The 19,772-nt window shown below is 47.7% G+C and overlaps 1 protein-coding gene across 2 annotated transcripts in view; it reads left to right on the forward strand.

Annotated features, from left to right (window-relative positions):
• cfap99 (cilia and flagella associated protein 99) overlaps positions 1-19,772 on the forward strand; it is a 392,086-nt gene that overhangs the window by 317,097 nt on the left and 55,217 nt on the right. For both annotated transcript variants that reach the window (XM_070894010.1, XM_070893926.1), the window contains 2 exons: positions 17,204-17,408; positions 19,488-19,629. In XM_070894010.1, coding sequence (XP_070750111.1) covers positions 17,204-17,408; positions 19,488-19,629 — 347 coding nt within the window. The remainder of the gene's footprint in view (positions 1-17,203; positions 17,409-19,487; positions 19,630-19,772) is intronic.

The following is a 19,772-nucleotide window of genomic DNA, read 5'->3' on the forward strand; positions in this document are numbered from 1 at the left end:
AAGCCATTCGGCCCTTCGAGCCTGCACCACCATTCAATAAGATCATGGGTGATCATTCTCTCAGTACCCCTTTCCTACTTGATCCCCCTTGATCCCCTTAGCCATAAGGGCCATATCTAACTCCCTCTTGAATATATCCAATCAACTGGCATCAACAACTCTCTGCTGTAGAGAATTCCACAGGTTAACAACTCAGTGAAGAGGTTTCTCATCATCTAGGTCCTATATGGCCTACCCCTTATCCTAAGACTGTGTCCCCTGGTTCTGAACTTCCCCAACATCGGGAACATTCTACCCTCATCTAACCTGTCCTGTCCCGTCAGAATCTTATATGTTTCTATGAGATCCCCTCTCATCCTTCTAAACTCCAATGTATAAAGACCTAGTTGATCCAGTCTCTCCTCATATGTCAGTCCAGCCATCCCGGGAATCAGTCTGGTGAACCTTCGCTGCACTCCCTCAATAGCAAGAACGTCCTTCCTCAGATTAGGAGACCAAAACCGAACACAATATTCCAGGTGAGGCCTCACCAAGGCCCTGTACAACTGCAGTAAGACCTCCCTGCTCCGATACTTAAATCCCCTAGCTATGAAGGCCAACATACCATTTGCCTTCTTCACCGCCTGCTGTACCTGTATGCCAACTTTCAATGACTGATGAATCGTTGCACCTCTCCTTTTCCTAATCTGCCGACATTCAGCTAATATTCTGTCTTCAAGTTTTTTCCCCCAAAGTGGATAACCTCACATTTATCTACATTATACTGCATCTGCCATGCATTTACCCACTCACCTAGCCTGTCCAAGTCACCCTGCAGCCTCTTAGTGTGCCCCTCACAGCTCACACCGCCACCCAGTTTAGTGTCATCTGCAAACTTGGAGATATTACACTCAATTCCTTCATCTAAATCGTTGATGTATATTGTAAAGAGCTGGGGTCCCAGCACTGAGCCCTGCGGCACTCCACTAGTCATTGCCTGCCATTCTGAAAAGGACCCGTTTATCCCGACTCTCTGCTTCCTGTTTGCCAACCAGTTCTCTATCCACGTCAGGACATTACCCCCAATACCATGTGTTTTGATTTTGCACACCAATCTTTTGTGTGGGACCTTGTCAAAAGCCTTTTGAAAGTCCAAATACACCACATGCACTGGTTCTCCCATGTCCACTCTACTAGTTACATCCTCAAAAAACTCCAGATTTGTCAAGCCTGATTTCCCCTTCATAAATCCATGCTGACTTGGCCCGATCCCATCACTGCTTTCCAAATGTGCTGTTATTTCATCCTTAATAATTGATTCCAACATTTTCCCCACTACTTAGCCTTTTCTGACCTTGACGGTTCGAATCGTCCCATTTCCTGGTGCTAGGGCTTGGAATTATTTAGGGGATGTGGTAGATGTAGACAGACAACTGTTTGGTGCAAGAACAAATATTTTATTTAGAAAATTGCACACCACATTAATTAACTTAATAGCATATAACAAAATGTACAGAAAAAGGAGGAAAATGTATATGCAACAGGGACAGAGGTTATGCAGTGAAAAAAAAAAGCTCCCACCACTACACTAACTAAGTTAGGCTCTGAAATTGCAGGGACTATGCTCACCAAAGGATTTCTCCACAGTTTAGACCAGTTGCACACTGCTTTCTCTCTCCTCGATCTTGTGAATTGTTTGGCTGGTTGCGGTGTCTTCAGTATTAGACTGGTCGACGTTTTGATGGCAAATAAGTTTTTTCCTTGAGTCAGTGCTGGATGATTGTTGGTTTTTCAGTGACTCCGAGGCTTCTTGTTAGGTTCTTCTTGTTGTGTTGCTGTAACCTCGTGTGGCAAGTTAGATGTTTCAAAGTCAGAGCCCAGCGTCCAAGTGCTTTTCCAGAGTGTTCTCGGGTACGTTTCTTCAAAAGTGTTTCCTCAGTCCAAAAATTACCACCCAAGCTACCAGCAAGGCCCCCAGTTATACCTGAGAGGCTGCTTAAACTTTTGTGGCAAAACTGGGTGCACAATTGATTTTTGATGACTGCTTTTGTGCGATTTTGGCAGGCTGATCAACTTTAATGTGATCCCTTTGTGAGAATTTTGATGGGCTGATTAAGCATTAGAATGATACAAGATTCCCAAAGGTGTTAATGGGGTTTTCGAATGGTGCTGTTAGAATGTAATCAGGTCTTGATACTGTCCATTGTGTGTTTTGCTGATGCCAGGATTTTTCTGTAGAGCTGTTTTAAGAACTATTAAAATATGTATGTATCTGGGTCCCTGGTAAGAGGGTTTTTGGTAGACTGATAATGTCTCCCGAGGGCCTGCCTCCTAGGTGGGTTAGCAGCCCTGTAAGGATCCCATTTCCCTATGCAGACCGGGCATACAATTTAAAATGTCCAAACTCAATCTAAAAGGCCCTAGTTTAGTCCAAAGGCTCCTAATAGTGAGATATTTCTGTCCACATTTCTCCTCTAAAAGTCTAAGACAGTTCCCTTTTAAATTCCAGACACATGTCCACTGAGACAGGAGTCCCAGAATTTTCTGAATCTTACAGGTGGGGGGAAAAGAGTGCTGGTGACCTGGGGGTATAGCGATGGCCGGCAGAGCCCAAAATCCTTTTAATGTGGGGTCAGGAGGAGCACATTCAGGCAAGTATATTTTAAACAGAAATTGTTGGAAATACTCAGCAGGTTAGGCAGCATCTGTGAAGCGAGAAACAGAGTTAATGGTTCAGGTCGATGGCCCTTCATCAGAACTGGAAACAGTTAGAGACAGTCATTGAAAGTTGGCATGCAGGTACAGCAGGCGGTGAAGAAGGCAAATGGCATGTTGGCCTTCATAGCTAGGGGATTTGAGTATAGGAGCAGGGAGGTCTTACTGCAATTGTACAGGGCTTTGCTGAGGCCTCACCTGGAATATTGTGTTCAGTTTTGGTCTCCTAATCTGAGGAAGGGTGTTCTTGCTATTGAGGGAGCGCAGCGAAGGTTCACCAGACTGATTCTTGGGATGGCTGGACTGGCATATGAGGAGAGACTGGATCAACTGGGCCTTTATACACTGGAATTTAGAAGGATGAGAGGGGATCTCACAGAAACATATAAGATTCTGACGGGACTGGACAGGTTAGATGCGGGAAGAATATTCCCGATGTTGGGGAAGTCCAGAACCAGGGGTCACAGTCTTAGGATAAGGGGTAGGCCATTTAGGACTGAGATGAGGAGAAACCTCTTCACTCAGAGAGTAGTTAACCTGTAGAATTCCCTACCAGAGAGTTGTTGATGCCAGTTCATTGGATATATTCAAGAGGGAGTTAGATATGGCCCTTGCGGCTAAAGGGATCAAGGGGTATGGAGAGAAAGCAGGAAAGGAGTACTGAGGGAATGATCATTATTGAATGGTGGTGCAGGCTCGAAGGGCCGAATGGCCTACTCCTGCACCTATTTTCTGTGTTTCTATGTTTACTGATGTCGGGCTAACCGGTCTATAATTACCCGCTTTCTCTCTACCTACCTTTTTAAAAAGTGGTGTTACATTAGCTACCCTCCAGTCCATAGGAACTGATCCAGAGTCTGTTGGAAAATGAAGGAAGAAGATGCTGCCAAAGTCATAGTGAAAAAGGAGGTAGTTCAGATATTGGATGAGATCAAAATTGATAAAGAGAAGGATGTTCTAGAAAGGCTGGCCTTAAAGTAGATAAGATGGGAATGCATCCTAGGATGCTGAGGAAAGTAAAGGTGGAAATTGCGGAGATACTGGCCATAATCTTCCAATCCTCCTTGGATATGGAGGTGGTACCAGAGGACTGGAGAATTGCAAATGTTACAACCTTGTTCAAAAAAGGTATAAGGATAAACCCGGCAACTGCAGGCCAGTCAGCTTAACCTCGGTAGTAGGGAAACTTTTAGAAACGATAACCCTGGACTAAAGTAACAGTCACATGGACAAGTGTGGATGGACTTGTTGTGTTCCTAACACAGATGAGACTGCACACAGGGAGGTTAAAGTAACAGTGACCTCAGTCTTTCTTAAGACACTCCAGAGTGAGTAACAGCCCTTAGGGGCCGGCTTATATACAGTGCTCCCAAGGGATGCTCGGATCTTGGGACTTAAGGGGATGAGCTCCCTGGTGGCGGAACATGGGAGTGCATGGTTTACAGATACACAACATCACTCCCCCCCGCCAAAGTCAAAGTGAAAACTATTTACGAGGTGAGGCGGTCGGGAGCCTTTTTTTCCCTGGTGGACCACCTCGGTACAAATGTCTGTTCTGGTGTGTTGGCTGTGCCCTCGCTGGGCTGGCGTGTTGTTAGACCTGCAGGGCTGCGAGGTGAGCCTGGCCTTGCTGGGCTGTTGGGAGTGATGGGTTCGATTTCCTGGTCCGGCATGGTGTCGTTGATCCTTTGGGTGTGTGTTGTGGGCTCGAGAAAGGTGGTGTCTACTGTGGGTTGTTCAGGGCAGTCTGTGAACCGCAGCCTCCAGATGCTTTCAATTTGTCAATTGTCTAGTTTGACTCCAAACACCTTACTCCCTTCTTTAGCTATCACCGTGCCCGCGATCCACTTGGAACCCTGTCCATAGTTTAGCACATAGACAGGGTCATTCAGATCAATTTCCGATGACACAGTGGCACCACCATCGTTTACATTTTGTTGCTGCCGCCTGCTCTCTATCTGATCATGCAGGTTGGGGTGAACCAGCGAGTGTCTGGTTTTAAGTGTCCTTTTCATGAGTAGCTCAGCTGGGGGCATCCCTGTGAGCGAGTGGGGTCTCGTGCAGTAGCCGAGCAGGACTCGGGACAGGCGGGTTTGGAGTGAGCCTTCTGTGGCTCATTTAAGGCTCTGTTTGATTGTTTTTACTGCCTGCTCTGCCTGCCCACGGGGCCGAGGTGACATGTTTGATCCCATTGCGGGTCATGAATTCTTTAAATTCGGCACTGGTGAAATATGGCCCGTTGTCACTGACCAGTATGTCATGCAGGCCGTGGGTGGCAAACATGGCCCTCAGGCTTTCAATGGTGCCTGTGGGAGTAATTCCCGACATTATTTTACGTTCAATCCATTTTGAAAAAGCATCCACCACTACCAGGAACATTTTACCGAGAAACAGGCCCACAGAGTCGACATGGATCCTCAACCATGGTCTGGAGGGCCAGGACCACAAACTTAGTGGTGTCTCTCTGGGCACGTTACTCAACTGAGCACAAACGCTGCATTGCAGTACACAGGACTCTACGTCAGAGTCGATACCGGGCCACCACACGTGTGACCTGGCTATCGCTTTCATCATTACTATACCCGGGTGTGTGCTATGGAGATCCGAGATGAACATCTCCCTGCCCTTTTTGGGAAGCACTACGTGTTTACCCCACAACAGGCAGTCTGTCTGAATGGGCAGCTCGTCCTTTCACCGCTGGAACGGCTTGATTGGCTCTTGCATTTCAATGGGGATGCTGGCCCAGCTCCCATGCAGTACACAGTTTTTTTACTCGGGACAGCAGAGGATCTTGGCTGCTCCAAGTCCTTATCTGGCGGGCCGTGACGAGTGATTTATCATTTTCAAATGCTTCCATGACCATCAACAAGTCTGCGGGCTGCGCCACCATCAAGTTTGCAGGCTGTGCCATTTCCACCCCCGTGGTGGGCAATGGTAGCCGACTGAGAGCATCCGCACAGTTCTTGGTGCCTGGCCTGTGGCGGATGGTATAGACATAGAAACATAGAAAATAGGTGCAGGAGTAGGCCATTCGGCCCTTCGAGCCTGCACCGCCATTCAATGAGTTCATGGCTGAACATGCAACTTCAGTACCCCATTCCTGCTTTCTCACCATACCCCTTGATTCCCCTAGCAGTAAGGACTTCATCTAACTCCTTTTTGAATATATTTAGTGAATTGGCCTCAACAACTTTCTGTGGTAGAGAATTCCACAGGTTCACCACTCTCTGGGTGAAGAAATTCCTCCTCATCTCGGTCCTAAATGGCTTACCCCTTATCCTTAGTCCCCTGGTTCTGGACTTTCCCAACATTGGGAACATTCTTCCTGCATCTAACCTGTCTAACCCCGTCAGAATTTTAAACGTTTCTATGAGGTCCCCTCTCATTCTTCTGAACTCCAGTGAATACAAGCCCAGTTGATCCAGTCTTTCTTGATAGGTCAGTCCCGCCATCCCGGGAATCAGTCTGGTGAACCTTCGCTGCACTCTCTCAATAGCAAGAATGTCCTTCCTCAGCTTAGGAGACCAAAACTGTACACAATACTCCAGGTGTGGCCTCACCAAGGCCCTGTACAATTGTAGCAACACCTCCCTGCCCCTGTACTCAAATCCCCTCGCTATGAAGGCCAACATGCCATTTGCTTTCTTAACCGCCTGCTGTACCTGCATGCCAACCTTCAATGACTGATGTACCATGACACCTAGGTCTCTTTGCACCGCCCCTTTTCCTAATCTGTCACCATTCAGATAATAGTCTGTCTCTCTGTTTTTACCACCAAAGTGGATAACCTCACATTTATAGTTATATGTTAATAGCGTGAGTGCCCACCTTTGTATGCGGGCTGAGGCATTAGTATTTATCAGCGAACAGGGATATGAGGGGCTTATGATCGGTTTCCAGTTCAAATTTGAGGCCAAACACGTACTGAGGTATTTTCTTTACCCCGAACACACATGCGAATGCCTCTTTCTCAATCATGCTGTAGGCCCTCTGGCCTTAGACAAGCTCCTGGAAGCATTGGCGACAGGTTGCAACTTCCCTGCAATGTTAGCTTGTTGTAATACACACCCGACTCCATACGACGACGCATCACATGCTAGCATGAGTCTTTTACACGGGTTATACAATACGAGCAGCTGTTGGAGTATAAAATGTTTCTGGCTTTCTTAAAAGCATTTACCCATACCCAGTTCTCACCGTTGCGCAATAACACATGTAGGGGCTCTAAGAGGGTCCTTAACCCCGGTAGGAAGTTACCAAAATAGTTGAGGAGTCCCAGGAACGACCGCAGCTCCGTGACGTTCTGTGTCTGGACGCGTTCCTGATAGACGCCAAGACAGAGGCTATGGGCCGTGATCTTTCTCCCCAAAAACTCCACTTCTGTTGCCATGAAGACGCATTTCGACCTCTTCAGCTGCAGCCCTACGCAATCCAGGTTTTGTAGGTGCTCGACGGTGTCCCGACCCGTGACCAATATGTCGTCCTGAAAAATCACCGTGCGTGGTACCGACTTGAGTAAGCTCTCCATGTTTCTCTGGAAGATCGCTGTAGCCGACCAAATTCCAAACGGGCATCTGTTGTGGATGAACAGTCCCTTGTGCATGTTGATGCAGGTGAGGCCTTTCCAAGACTCCTCCAGCTCCTGCGTCATGTAGGCCGAAGTCAGGTCGAGCTTGGTGAACGTTTTGCCTCCTGCCAGCGTCGCAAATAGCTCGTCTGCCTTAGGTAGCGGGTATTGGTCCTGTAGCGAGAAACGATTAATAGTTACTTTATAATCGCCGCAAATCCTGACCGTGCCATCACTTTGAGTACTGGAACAATCGGGCTAGCCCACTCGCTGAATTACACTGGTGAGATGATGCACTCACGTTGCAATCTGTCCAGCTCAATTTCCACTCTCTCCCTCATCATGTGAGGTACCACTCGCGCCTTGTGATGAATGGGTCATGCCTCTGGGACCAAGTGGATCTGCACCTTCGCCCGGAAAAGTTTCCAATGCCTGGCTCAAAAAGGGAAGGAAATTTGTTAAGAACCTGGGTACATGAGGCCTCATCGACATGTGATAACGCTCGGATGTCATCCCAGTTCCAGCGGATTTTGCCCAGCCAGCTCCTTCCAAGCAGTGTGGGCCATCGCCCGGGACAATCCAGAGTGGCAGTTCGTGCACCATGCCCTCGTAAGTGACCTTGACCATGGCGCTGCCCAGGACAGTGATAAGCTCTTTGGTGTACGTTCTCAGTTTCATGTGGATGGGGCTCAGGGCTGGTCTGAGTGCCTTGTTGCACCACAGTCTCTCAAACATATTTTTACTCATGATGGATTGGCTAGCGCCAGTGTCCAGTTCCATGGCTATGGTTAAGCCATTCAATTTTACGTTTAGCATTATAGGTGGACATTTTGTCGAAAATGTGTGCACCCCGTGTACTTCAGCATCTGCTTCCTCTCTCTTGGGCTCAAAATTGCTTTGATCCACCATGGACCGATCTTCCTCTGCCACGTGGTGGTTAGCAGTTTTTGCAGAGCTTGTAGCTCGTCTGCAAGCTCGTTGGAGGTGCCCCATTGTTCCACAGCTCTTGCAAACATACCCTTTGAAGTGGCATGAATAGGCTGGATGGAAGCCTCCACAACGCCAACAAGGTGTGAATTAGGAATGCATGCAATAAAGGTGCAGCAGTTATCATGGGTGACTTTAATATGCATATAGATTGGGCTAACCAAACTGAAAGCAATACGGTGGAGGAGGATTTCCTGGAGTGCATAAGGGATGGTTTTCTAGACCAATATGTCGAGGAACCAACTAGGGGGAAGGCCATCTTAGACTGGGTGTTGTGTAATGAGAGAGGATTAATTGGCAATCTCGTTGTGCGAGGCCCCTTGGGGAGGAGTGACCATAATATGGTGGAATTCTACATTAGGATGGAGAATGAAACAGTTAATTCAGAGACCATGGTCCAGAACTTAAAGAAGGGTAACTTTGAAGGTATGAGGCGTGAATTGGTTAGGATAGATTGACAAATGATTCTTAAGAGGTTGACTGTGGATGGGCAATGGCAGACATTTAGAGACTGCATGGATGAACTACAACAATTGTACATTCCTGCCTGGCGTAAAAATAAAAAAGGGAAGGTGGCTCAACCGTGGCTATCAAAGGAAATCAGGGATAGTATTAAAGCCAAGGAAGTGGCATACAAATTGGCCAGAAATAGCAGCGAACCCAGGGACTGGGAGAAATTTAGAACTCAGCAGAGGAGGACAAAGGGTTTGATTAGGGCAGGGAAAATAGAGTACGAGAGGAAGCTTGCAGGGAACATTAAGACGGACTGCAAAAGCTTCTATAGATATGAAAAGAGAAAAAGGTAGGTCCCCTGCAGTCAGAATCAGGGGAAGTCATAACGGGGAGCCAAGAAATGGCAGACCAGAGAAACATAGAAAATAGGTGCAGGATTAGGCCATTCGGCCCTTCTAGCCTGCACCGCCATTCAATGAGTTCATGGCTGAACATGCAACTTCAGTACCCCATTCCTGCTTTCTCGCCATACCCCTTGATCCCCCTAGCAGTAAGAACTTCATCTAACTCCTTTTTGAATATATTTAGTGAATTGGCCTCAACAACTTTCTGTGGTAGAGAATTCCACAGGTTCACCACTCTCTGGGTGAAGAAGTTTCTCTTCATCTCGGTCCTAAATGGCTTACCGCTTATCCTTAGACTGTGACCTCTGGTTCTGGACTTCCCCAACATTGGGAACATTCTTCCTGCATCTAACCTGTCTAAACCCGTCAGAATTTTAAATGTTTCTATGAGGTCCCCTCTCATTCTTCTGAACTCCAGTGAATACAAGCCCAGTTGATCCAGTCTTTCTTGATAGGTCAGTCCCGCCATCCCGGGAATCAGTCTGGTGAACCTTCGCTGCACTCCCTCAATAGCAAGAATGTCCTTCCTCAGGTTAGGAGACCAAAACTGTACACAATACTCCAGGTGTGGCCTCACCAATGCCCTGTACAACTGTAGCAACACCTCCCTGCCCCTGTACTCAAATCCCCTTGCTATGAAGGCCAACATGCCATTTGCTTTCTTAACCGCCTGCTGCACCTGCATGCCAACCTTCAATGACTGATGTGCCATGACACCCAGGTCTCGTTGCACCTTCCCTTTTCCTAATCTGTCACCATTCAGATAATAGTCTGTCTCTCTGTTTTTACCACCAAAGTGGATAACCTCACAATTGAATCCCTTATCACTATCGCACTCCCACTCTTTTTCCTGCCCTCCTGTGCAGCAGAGCCAGCCACGGTGCCATGAACTTGGCTGCTGCTGCCTTCCCCTGATGAGTCATCCCCCTCGACAGTACTCAAAGCAGTGTATTTGTTTTGCAGGGGGATGACCGCAGGGGACCCCTGCACTACCTTCCTTGCACTACTCTTCCTGCTGGTCTTCTATTCCCTAGCTGGCTGTGGACCCTTCTCCTGCGAGCAATTGAACAAGTACTTTGGTTCAGTATTCACTAAGGAGGACACAAACAACCTTCCGGATATAAAAGGGGTCAGAGAGTCTAGTAAGAAGGAGGAACTGAGGGAAATCCTTATTAGTCGGGAAATTGTGTTGGGAAAATTGATGGGATTGAAGGCCGATAAATCCCCAGGGCCTGATGGACTGCATCACAGAGTACTTAAGGAAACATAGAAAAAACATAGAAACATAGAAAATAGGTGCAGGAGTAGGCCATTCGGCCCTTCGAGCTGACACCACCATTCAATAGGATCATGGCTGATCATTCACTTTAGTACCCCTTTCCTGCTTTCTCTCCATACCCCTTGATCATCTTGGCCGTAAGGGCCAGATCTAACACCCTCTTAAATATATCCAATCAACTAGCATCAAGGTGGCCTTGGAAATAGCGGATGCATTGACAGTCATTTTTCAACATTCCATAGACTCTGGATCAGTTCCTATGGAGTGGAGGGTAGCCAATGTAAACCCACTTTTTAAAAAAAGTAGGGAGAGAGAAAACAGGGAATTATAGACCGGTCAGTCTGACATCGGTAGTGGGTAAAATGATGGAATCAATTATTAAGGATGTCATAGCAGTGCATTTGGAAAGAGGTGACATGATAGGTCCAAGTCAGCATGAATTTGTGAAAGGGAAATCATGCTTAACAAATCTTCTGGAATTTTTTGAGGATGTTTTCAGTAGAGTGGACAAGGAAGAACCAGTTGATGTGGTGTATTTGGACTTTCAGAAGGCTTTCGACAAGGTCCCACACAAGAGATTAATGTGCAAAATTAAAGCACGTGGGATTGGGGGTAGTGTGCTGACATGGATTGAGAATTGGTTTTCAGACAGGAAGCAAAGAGTAGGAGTAAATGGATACTTTTCAGAATGGCAGGCAGTGACGAGTGGGGTACTGCAAGGTTCTGTGCTGGGGCCCCAGCTGTTTACACTGTACATTAATGATTTAGACGAGGGGATTAAATGTAGTATCTCCAAATTTGCGGACGGCACTAAGTTGGGTGGCAGTGTGAGCTGCGAGGAGGATGCTATGAGGCTGCAGAGTGACTTGGATAGGTTAGGTGAGTGGGCAAATGCATGGCAGATGAAGTATAATGTGGATAAATGTGAGGTTATTCACTTTGGTGGTAAAAACAGAGAGACAGACTATTATTTGAATGGTGACAGATTAGGAAAAGGGGAGGTGCAACGAGAACCTTCTTCACCCAGAGACTGGTGAACCTGTGGAATTCTCTCCCACAGAATGTTGTTGAGGCCAATTCACTAAATATATGCAAAAAGGTGTCATGGTATATCAGTCATTGAAGGTTGGCATGCAGGTACAGCAGGCGGTTAAGAAAGCAAATGGCATGTTGGCCTTCATAGCGAGGGGATTTGAGTACAGGGGCAGGGAGGTGTTACTACAGTTGTACATGGCCTTGGTGAGGCCACACCTGGAGTATTGTATACAGTTTTGGTCTCCTAACTTGAGAAAGGACATTCTTGCTATTGAGGGAGTGCAGCGAAGGTTCACCAGACTGATTCCTGGGATGGCGGGACTGACATATCAAGAAAGACTGGATCAACTGGGCTTGTATTCACTAGAATTCAGAAGAATGAGAGGTGATTTCATAGAAACGTTTAAAATTCTGACGGGTTTAGACAGGTTAGATTCAGGAAGAATGTTCCCAATGTTGGGGAAGTCCAGAACCAGGGGTCACAGTCTAAGGATAAGGGGTAAGCCATTTAGGACCGAGATGAGGAGAACCTTCTTCACCCAGAGACTGGTGAACCTGTGGAATTCTCTCCCACAGAATGTTGTTGAGGCCAATTCACTAAATATATTCAAAAAGGAGTTCGATGTAGTCCTTACTACTCGGGGGATCAAGGGGTATGGCGAGAAAGCAGGAATGGGGTACTGAAGTTGCATGTTCAGCCATGAACTCATTGAATGGCGGTGCAGGCTAGAAGAGCGTACTATACCGATTTTCTATGTGTATGTCTAATTGCCTTGCATTCATCCTCTGTTGGGGACTCGGAGTCACCTGGGTCACCTGAGGCCTGCTGGCAGTTACAGACTCGTGGTTTCTGCCCTGTATATTTCTGCTCGCAAACACTGTTCCAGTTAATTTATGAACATTGCTAGCACTTGTGTGCTGAGAGATTTGTTTGGTGTAATCACTGGTGGACATAAACGCCTGTGCTATCGCAATGGCCTTACTGAGGGTCGGTGTCTCTACAGTCAAAAGTTTTCGTAGGATGGTCTTGTGACCAATGCCCAGTACAGAAAAGTCTCTGAGCATTTGCTCCAGGTAGCCATCAAACTCACATTGTCCTGCAAGTCGCCTTAGCTCGGCGACGTAGCTCGCCACTTCCTGACCTTCAGATCGCTGGAATGTATAGAACCGATACCTCGCCATCAGCACGCTCTCCCTCAGGTTAAGATGCTCCCGAACCAATGTACACAGCTCCTCATACGACTTATCTGTGGGTTTCAACGGAGCCAGAAGATTCTTCATGAGGCTGTAGGTCGGTCCTTCTCCATCCAGCTCGTTGGCTACAAAATACTGGTCTAGCCATTCGACATCGGCTTCCCAGTCCTCACCCTCCCGAGAACTTCTCCAGGATTCCCACAGTTTGCTGCATCTTTGCGTTGGATTCGTATACTCGTCGCCAGTTGTTGTGCTCCTAACACAGATGAGACTGCACACAGAGAGGTTAAAGTAACAGTGACCTCAGTCTTTATTAAGACACACCAGAGTGAGTAATAGGCCTTAGGGGCCGGCTTATATACAGTGCTCTCAAAGGATGCTGGGATCCCTTGGGACTTCAGGGGATGGCGGAACATGGGAGTGCATGCTTTACAGATCCACAACAGGATTGATTAAGGAAAGCAGACACGGATTTGTTAATGGCAAATCGTGTTTAACTAACTTGATTACATTTTTTGATGAGGTTCAACACTGCCTCCAGTGCACCAGCAGAAAGGGTTGATGAAGGCAATGCAGTTGATGTGGTGTATATGGACTTCCAAAAAGCGTTTGATAATGTGTCACATAATAGGCTTGCCAGCAAAGTTGAAGGCCATGGAATAAATGGGATAGTGGCAGCATGGATACAAAATTGGCTAAGTGACAGGAAACAGAGAGCAGTGATGAACATTTTATATTTCGAACTGGAGGAAGTATACAGTGGTGTTCCTCAGGGGTCGGTAGTAGGATCACTGCTTTTCTTGATATATATTAATGATTTGGATTTAGGTATTCAGGGTACTATTTCAAAATTGCAGATAACACAAAACTTGCAAGTATCGTGAGCAGTGAGGTGGATAGGGTTACACTTCAAGAGGACTTGAACAGGCTGGTGGAATGGACGGATATGTGGCAGATGAAGTTTAACTCAGAAAAGTCTGAAGTGATGCATTTTGGCAGGAAGAACGAGGAGAGGCAATATAAACTAAAGGGTACAATTGTAAGGAGGATGCAGGAACAGGGAGATCTGGTGGTATATGTGCACAAATCGTTGAAGGTGGCAGGGCAGTTGAGAAAGTGGTTAAAAAAGCGTACGGAATCCTAGACTTTATAAATGGAGGCATGGAGTACAAAAGCAAGGAAATTATGATGAACCTTTATAAAACTGGAGTCCAATTCTGGGCACTTTAGGAAGAATGTGAAGGCCTTAAAAGAGGGTGCAGAAAAGATTTACGAGAATGATTCCAGGGATGAGGGACTTCAGTTATGTGGATAGAATGGAGAAACTGGAGTTGTTCTCCTTAGAGCAGAGAAGATCGAGAGGAGCTTTGATAGAGGTGTTCAAAATCATGAGGTGGTTTAGACAGAGTAGATCGTGAGAAATTGTTCCAATTGGCGGAAGGGTCGAGAACCAGAGGATACAGATAATGGGCCCAAGTTTCAGGCCGGGCCTAGAACGGCGCAGCCCCGACCTGGACGCCCATTTTTCGCGCCACAAAGAGCGCCTAAAAAAAACTTACAGATTCTCCGGCTCCCTGCTGGTCCTCCAGCACGAGCAGTTGGAGGCGGAGCTAGGTCCCTGCGCTGAAAACAGTGCCGGGACCTCTGCACATGCGCGCTACAGTGGGCACGCAAGTGCAGTAGCTCCAGGTGCCCAAAACTGTGTGGGAGGGGCCCGAAGCACGCAGCCTCTAGCCCTGGCCGAATGGCCTCACTGGGACTGCGTGCATAAGGCTGCCTCCCACTCCCAGCTCGTACTTCCTCCCGACCCGACTCGACTCGACTCCCGCTCCCCCCCCCCCCCCGGACCCGACCCGCGCTCCCCCCCCCCACCCACCCCCCGATCTGACCTCCCTCTCCCTACCTCCCTCCCCCCCGACCTGAACCGAACCGACCTCCCTCCCACCACCCCCCCCAACCCGACCCGTGCTCCCGACACTCCCCCCCCACACCCGGACCCGACCCGACCCTACCCAAGCCGACCGCGCTCCCCCACCCGACCTGACCTCCCTCTCCCTCCGGCCCGAACCAAACCGACCCCTCTCCGCCCCCCCGACCCGACCCGCGCTCCCGACCCCGGACCCGACCCGACCCAACGCCAACTACCTACCTGTAGATCTGGTACTGGGGACGGGCCCAGCCCGTTCAGCACCTTCCCCCTTCTCCTTTCCCCCTCCTCTTCTCCTTTCCCCCCTTCTCCTTTCCCCCTTCTCCTTTCCCCCCTTCTCCTTTCTCCCCCCTTTCCCCTTCTCCTCTTGCCCCCCTTTCCCCTTCTCCTCTCCCCCCTTTCCCCTTCTCCTCTCCCCCCCTTTCCCCTTCTCCTCTCCCCCACCTTCTCTCCCCCTTCCCACCCCCATCCCTCCCCCTTCCCTCCCTCCCCATCGCTCCCCCTTCCCTCCCCTCCCCTCCCCGGCCCCCTCTCTCTCCCTCTACCCCCCTCCTCCCCCTCCCCTCGCTGTCAGAAACACAAAACACTGACAGACAGAGAGTGAGAGACACACAGACAGACAGGGAGATAGAGACACTGACAGAGACACACTGGGGGGCATCCCAGCACGCTGTTGGAGGGCTCCCGGTGCTGCAGTCGGTAAGTAGAAAATGTTTTATTTATTGATTTTAAAAATATATATATTTCTTATTAATTTTTTTTGATTGATTTATTGGTTGATTTATTGATGTATTTATCATTTATTATTGATGATGGCTCTTTATTTGTAAAACTGGTGTTTAATGTTTGTAAACTTTCCTTTAAACTCCCCCCCCCCATTCCCTACGCTTGATTTGTAACCTACGCCTGATTTTCTAAAGTGTAGACAAGGTTTTTTCGAGCATACAAAAATCTTCACTTACTCCATTCTAAGTTAGTTTGGAGTAAGTTTTCACTGACGAAATTTTGAAAACAGGCTTAAGTGGCCGGACACGTCCCCTTTGGAAAAAAAAATTCTGTTCCAAAGTGAAAATGTTCTAACTGACTAGAACTAGAGCAAACTAAATGCTGAGAATTTGAATTTCTAAGATACTCCGTTCTACACCAGTTGCTCCAAAAAATCAGGAGCAACTGAGGCCGAAACTTGGGCCCTTAAGGTGATTGGCAGAAGATCCAAAGGCGACATGAGGAAAATCTTTTTTACACAGCGAGTGGTTAAGATCTGAAATGGGCTGCCTGAAAGGCTGTTGGAGGCAAATTCGATCGTGGCTTTCAAAAGGGAATTAGATAAGTATCTGGAGGAAAAATATTTGCAGGGCTACGGGGACTGGTGGCTATTCGGCGGGGGGGGGGGGGGGGGGGGGCGGGGTGCGGCGGCATTAGGCCTGGGATAGCAGCGGCATCAGGGGCGGGGGCCATTCGGCCTGGGATAGCAGGGGCGGGGCCATTTGGCCTGGGATAGCAGCGGCAGCGGGGGCCATTCGGCCTGGGATAGCAGCAGGGGGGACGGCATTAGGCCTGGGATAGCAGCGGCAGCGGAGCCCATTCGGCCTGGGATAGCAGCGGGGGGCGGCATTAGGCCTGGGATAGCAGGGGCGGGGGCCATTCGGCCTGGGATAGCAGCGGGGGCCATTCGGCCTGAGATAGCAGCGGCACCGGGGGCCATTCGGCCTGGGATAACAGCTGTGGCCGGGGGCCATTCGGCCTGGGATAGCAGCGGGGGGGGGGGGGGCATTCGGCCTGGGATGGCAGCGGGGGCGGGGGCCATTCGGCCTGGGATAGCAGCGGGGGCCGTTCGGCCTGGGATAGCAGCGGAGGCCATTCAGCCTGGGATAGCAGCGACACGGGGGGGGCGCGGGGCCATTCGGCCTGGGATAGCATCGGCACCGGGGGCAGGGGCCATTCGGCCTGGGATAGCAGCGGCGCCGGGGGGCATTCGGCCTGGGATAGCAGCTGGGGCGGGGCCATTCGGCCTGGGATAGCAGCTGGGGTGGGCCATTCGGCCTGGGATAGCAGCGGCACGGGGGGGGGGCGGGGGCCATTCGGCCTGGGATACCGGCAGTACTGGGGGTGGAGGCCATTAGGCCCGGGATAGCAGCGGCACTGGGGCTCTACAATTGCTTATGTCTTGCTGCATCTTGTATGTTTCACTTTGCAGCCTCAGCCCTTCAGTGTGTCCCTCGTTACCCTGGCAACCTCAATTTTTCAGCGCATACCTTCAGCTCTACCCATAGAGGTTAAGGACAATCTGCGCTGCTCCAAAATGAAAGTGTATTCCGGCGAAACTTGCAACTTTTTTTTTGCCGCAGTGGCCACTAAAAAAATTGGACGTACCTCTACTACAACTGCGGCAAAAATCGGCAATGTGGAAAATTGGCTTCATTACCCCGCATCCCCTTTAACGAGCTAGGTTTGGAAATAGTAAAATAAGCGTGATGAATGTAACTGTAAATGTCTGTAGTTCTACAATAAGACTTCCTTGAAGTAGGATAGTCGACGCCAGCTTTGGTGGTTAAACCATGGGGCCCAGATAGAAGGGCCAAATAGCCTACTCCTGCTCCTATTTCTTATTTTTCTTATGACCATCAAAACCATAACAAGATCTTCTGTTATGGCCATTGCAGAATTGATCATCTAATAGAAGGAGGTCACGATCCCTCCAAGTATGAGGAATGGCAGAGGCAGAAGGATGAGCAGCTTATGGAGCAACAGCTGGCAGATGCAGAACGGCGTCGTCTTGAAGGAAAAATCTTTTTCGAGGACGCAATACTGGCACGGCAGGCGAGAATTGAGGAGAACAAGAGGAAAACAGCCCAGCAGAAAGAGGAGGTACTGAGTCATTCCGTTGCGTCGATGTTTATTAGATTATGTTATTCACGCCTTGTATAAATATTATGGTAATCATAAGGGTCTGTTCTTTCACGAGAACCTTCTGTAATGGGGAATGCCTCAGTGTTTTGAATACTGGGTGGTTTAGTGGATCAGGCACTGATGTTTCACCTCTGGGACCCAAGTTTGAATCCAGCACCGACTAATGAGAAAAATGAAAGCCTGCTTTGTCCACTAGCTTTAAGGATCCCATGTGAAATGGATTGGAGCAGTATTAATCCATGTTCCAAGTGGGCTTGGGCGCAAAATTGGTTAGAGAGGCCGAAAAGTGGCTGGTGTGGGAAATTGGGAAAAATGTCACACTGGGACAATGTCGGGGGGGGGGGGAGGGTAACTTTACAAGGCTGACAGAAAATTAAGGCCAGCATGCCTATGATTTCACGGTGTACATGGCCAACTCTCTTGAAAAGAGAAGGTTGAAGGGTGACCTTTAAAATTATGAAAGGCTTTGATAGACTAGACAGAGAGAGAGAGGGAGAGAGAGAGAGTGTGTTTCCACTTGTGGGGAAGAGCAAAACTAGAGGCCATCAATATAAGATAGTCACCAAGAAATCAAATAGGGAATTTAGAAGAAACTTCTTTCCCCAAAGAATGGTGAGAATGTGGAACTCGCTACCACAGGAGTGGTTGATGTGAATAGTATAGATGTATTTAAGGGGAATGTAGACAGGGAGAGCAGGGCAGTAGGATTTTATTATGGACAGCTCTCGCGAGAGCAGGGATTGACATGATGGGCTGAATTAGTTGCCCTGAGCTGTAAATTTTTATAGTTGTTATGGTAAGACTATCCTAGATACTTTCTATAGGACGTTACCTGGCACCAGCCTTAGCTGTTAAACTATGGGACTCAGATAGGACTGTGGATTAGCTGGAGGAGATCAAAGAACATTCTCTCCAAGGCAGAAGGAATACTTGCACACAAACTTAGGTAAAGAAATACAAACAATCTGACTGCACTGTGGATGTGACTTAATAACTGACACCATGGCTGAGATAATTCATACCGTGATGGGAAACTTCTATTTGACACTGAGTAATTGCATCATAAATTGGCACAGACACAATGGGCCAAATGGCCTCCTCCTATGCTGAAATTTCTGTGATTAGCCCAGTCACACTTCTGACCTGGATTTTGAGACTGCAATTGGCTGAAAGAAAATGCTTTCAACCAATTCGAGAACAATTTCTGTGATTGAACAATGGGATTTGGGACACAGTGGGAGATTAAATAAAAGTAAATATAGAAGATACTTTAGATGGCACCAAAGTCAAAATAAATCTCATTAAAAGTAGTGGAGAGAATAGAGCAGTGCAGAATATAAAGGAGGAAAAGGAAGATGGGGTGGGAGTAATGCATTATTTTTTTTAGTTCTTATTTAAAATTGATTTTTATTGTGCAAGGTTAACATAATAAAACTAGTCTTCTCATTTCTAACTGTAATATTAGGGTCTGCTTCAGTATCATTATGCATGAACTAATATTTTTTAAGAAATGACCAGCACAAAGAGACTGCCATTTTACTGGACCTGTCTATAATCCAAGGAAGAATGTAAAAAATCCAGTCATTTAAGTGTCAATAAAACCAATCAAGATTATGAGGGGAATTGACAGGGCAGATGCTGAGAGGATGTTTCCCCAGGCTGAAGAGCCCAGAACCAGGGGTCACAGTCTCAAGATAAGGGGTCAGCCATTTAAGACTGAGATGATGAAGAATTTCTTCAGTTAGAGGGTGGTGAATCTTTGGAATTCTCTGCCCAAAAGGGCTGTGGATGCTGAGTCGCTGAGTATATTCAAGACTGAGCTAGATAGATTTTTGGACTCTAGGGGAATTGAGATGTATGGAGATTGGGTGGGAAAAGTGGAGTTGAGGTAGAAGATCAGCCATGATCTCATTGAATGGCAGAGCAGGCTTGAGGGATTGAAAGGCCTACTTCTGCTCCTAATTATTAGGAAAATACTAACACTGTACTCCTCAAAGAATACAGGACTTTTTATATCTTAAATATCTTTCATTTCAGGCAGCAGAATTAATGCAGAAATATACAGAGAAACGACGTCAGGAAGAGAAGGAGATGAAAGAGCGGGTGGAACGGATGATAAAAGGGCGAGGTGACATAAAGCAACAAAAATTGAATATGCAGGAATATAAGCAGAAGATGGGTATGTGGAGTAAATATAATTCACGGTGTGGAATGCTATGCATCATTCTCTCTCTCCTTTTTAAAATCCATACTGCCTTTCCAGGTTCTTTATGCAAGGCATTTTTATATGTGTGTCATGGAATTACTTCGAATTTACAGCGC

Source organism: Pristiophorus japonicus, chromosome 1 (genome assembly GCF_044704955.1).
Source record: "Pristiophorus japonicus isolate sPriJap1 chromosome 1, sPriJap1.hap1, whole genome shotgun sequence".
Taxonomy (NCBI): domain Eukaryota; kingdom Metazoa; phylum Chordata; class Chondrichthyes; family Pristiophoridae; genus Pristiophorus; species Pristiophorus japonicus.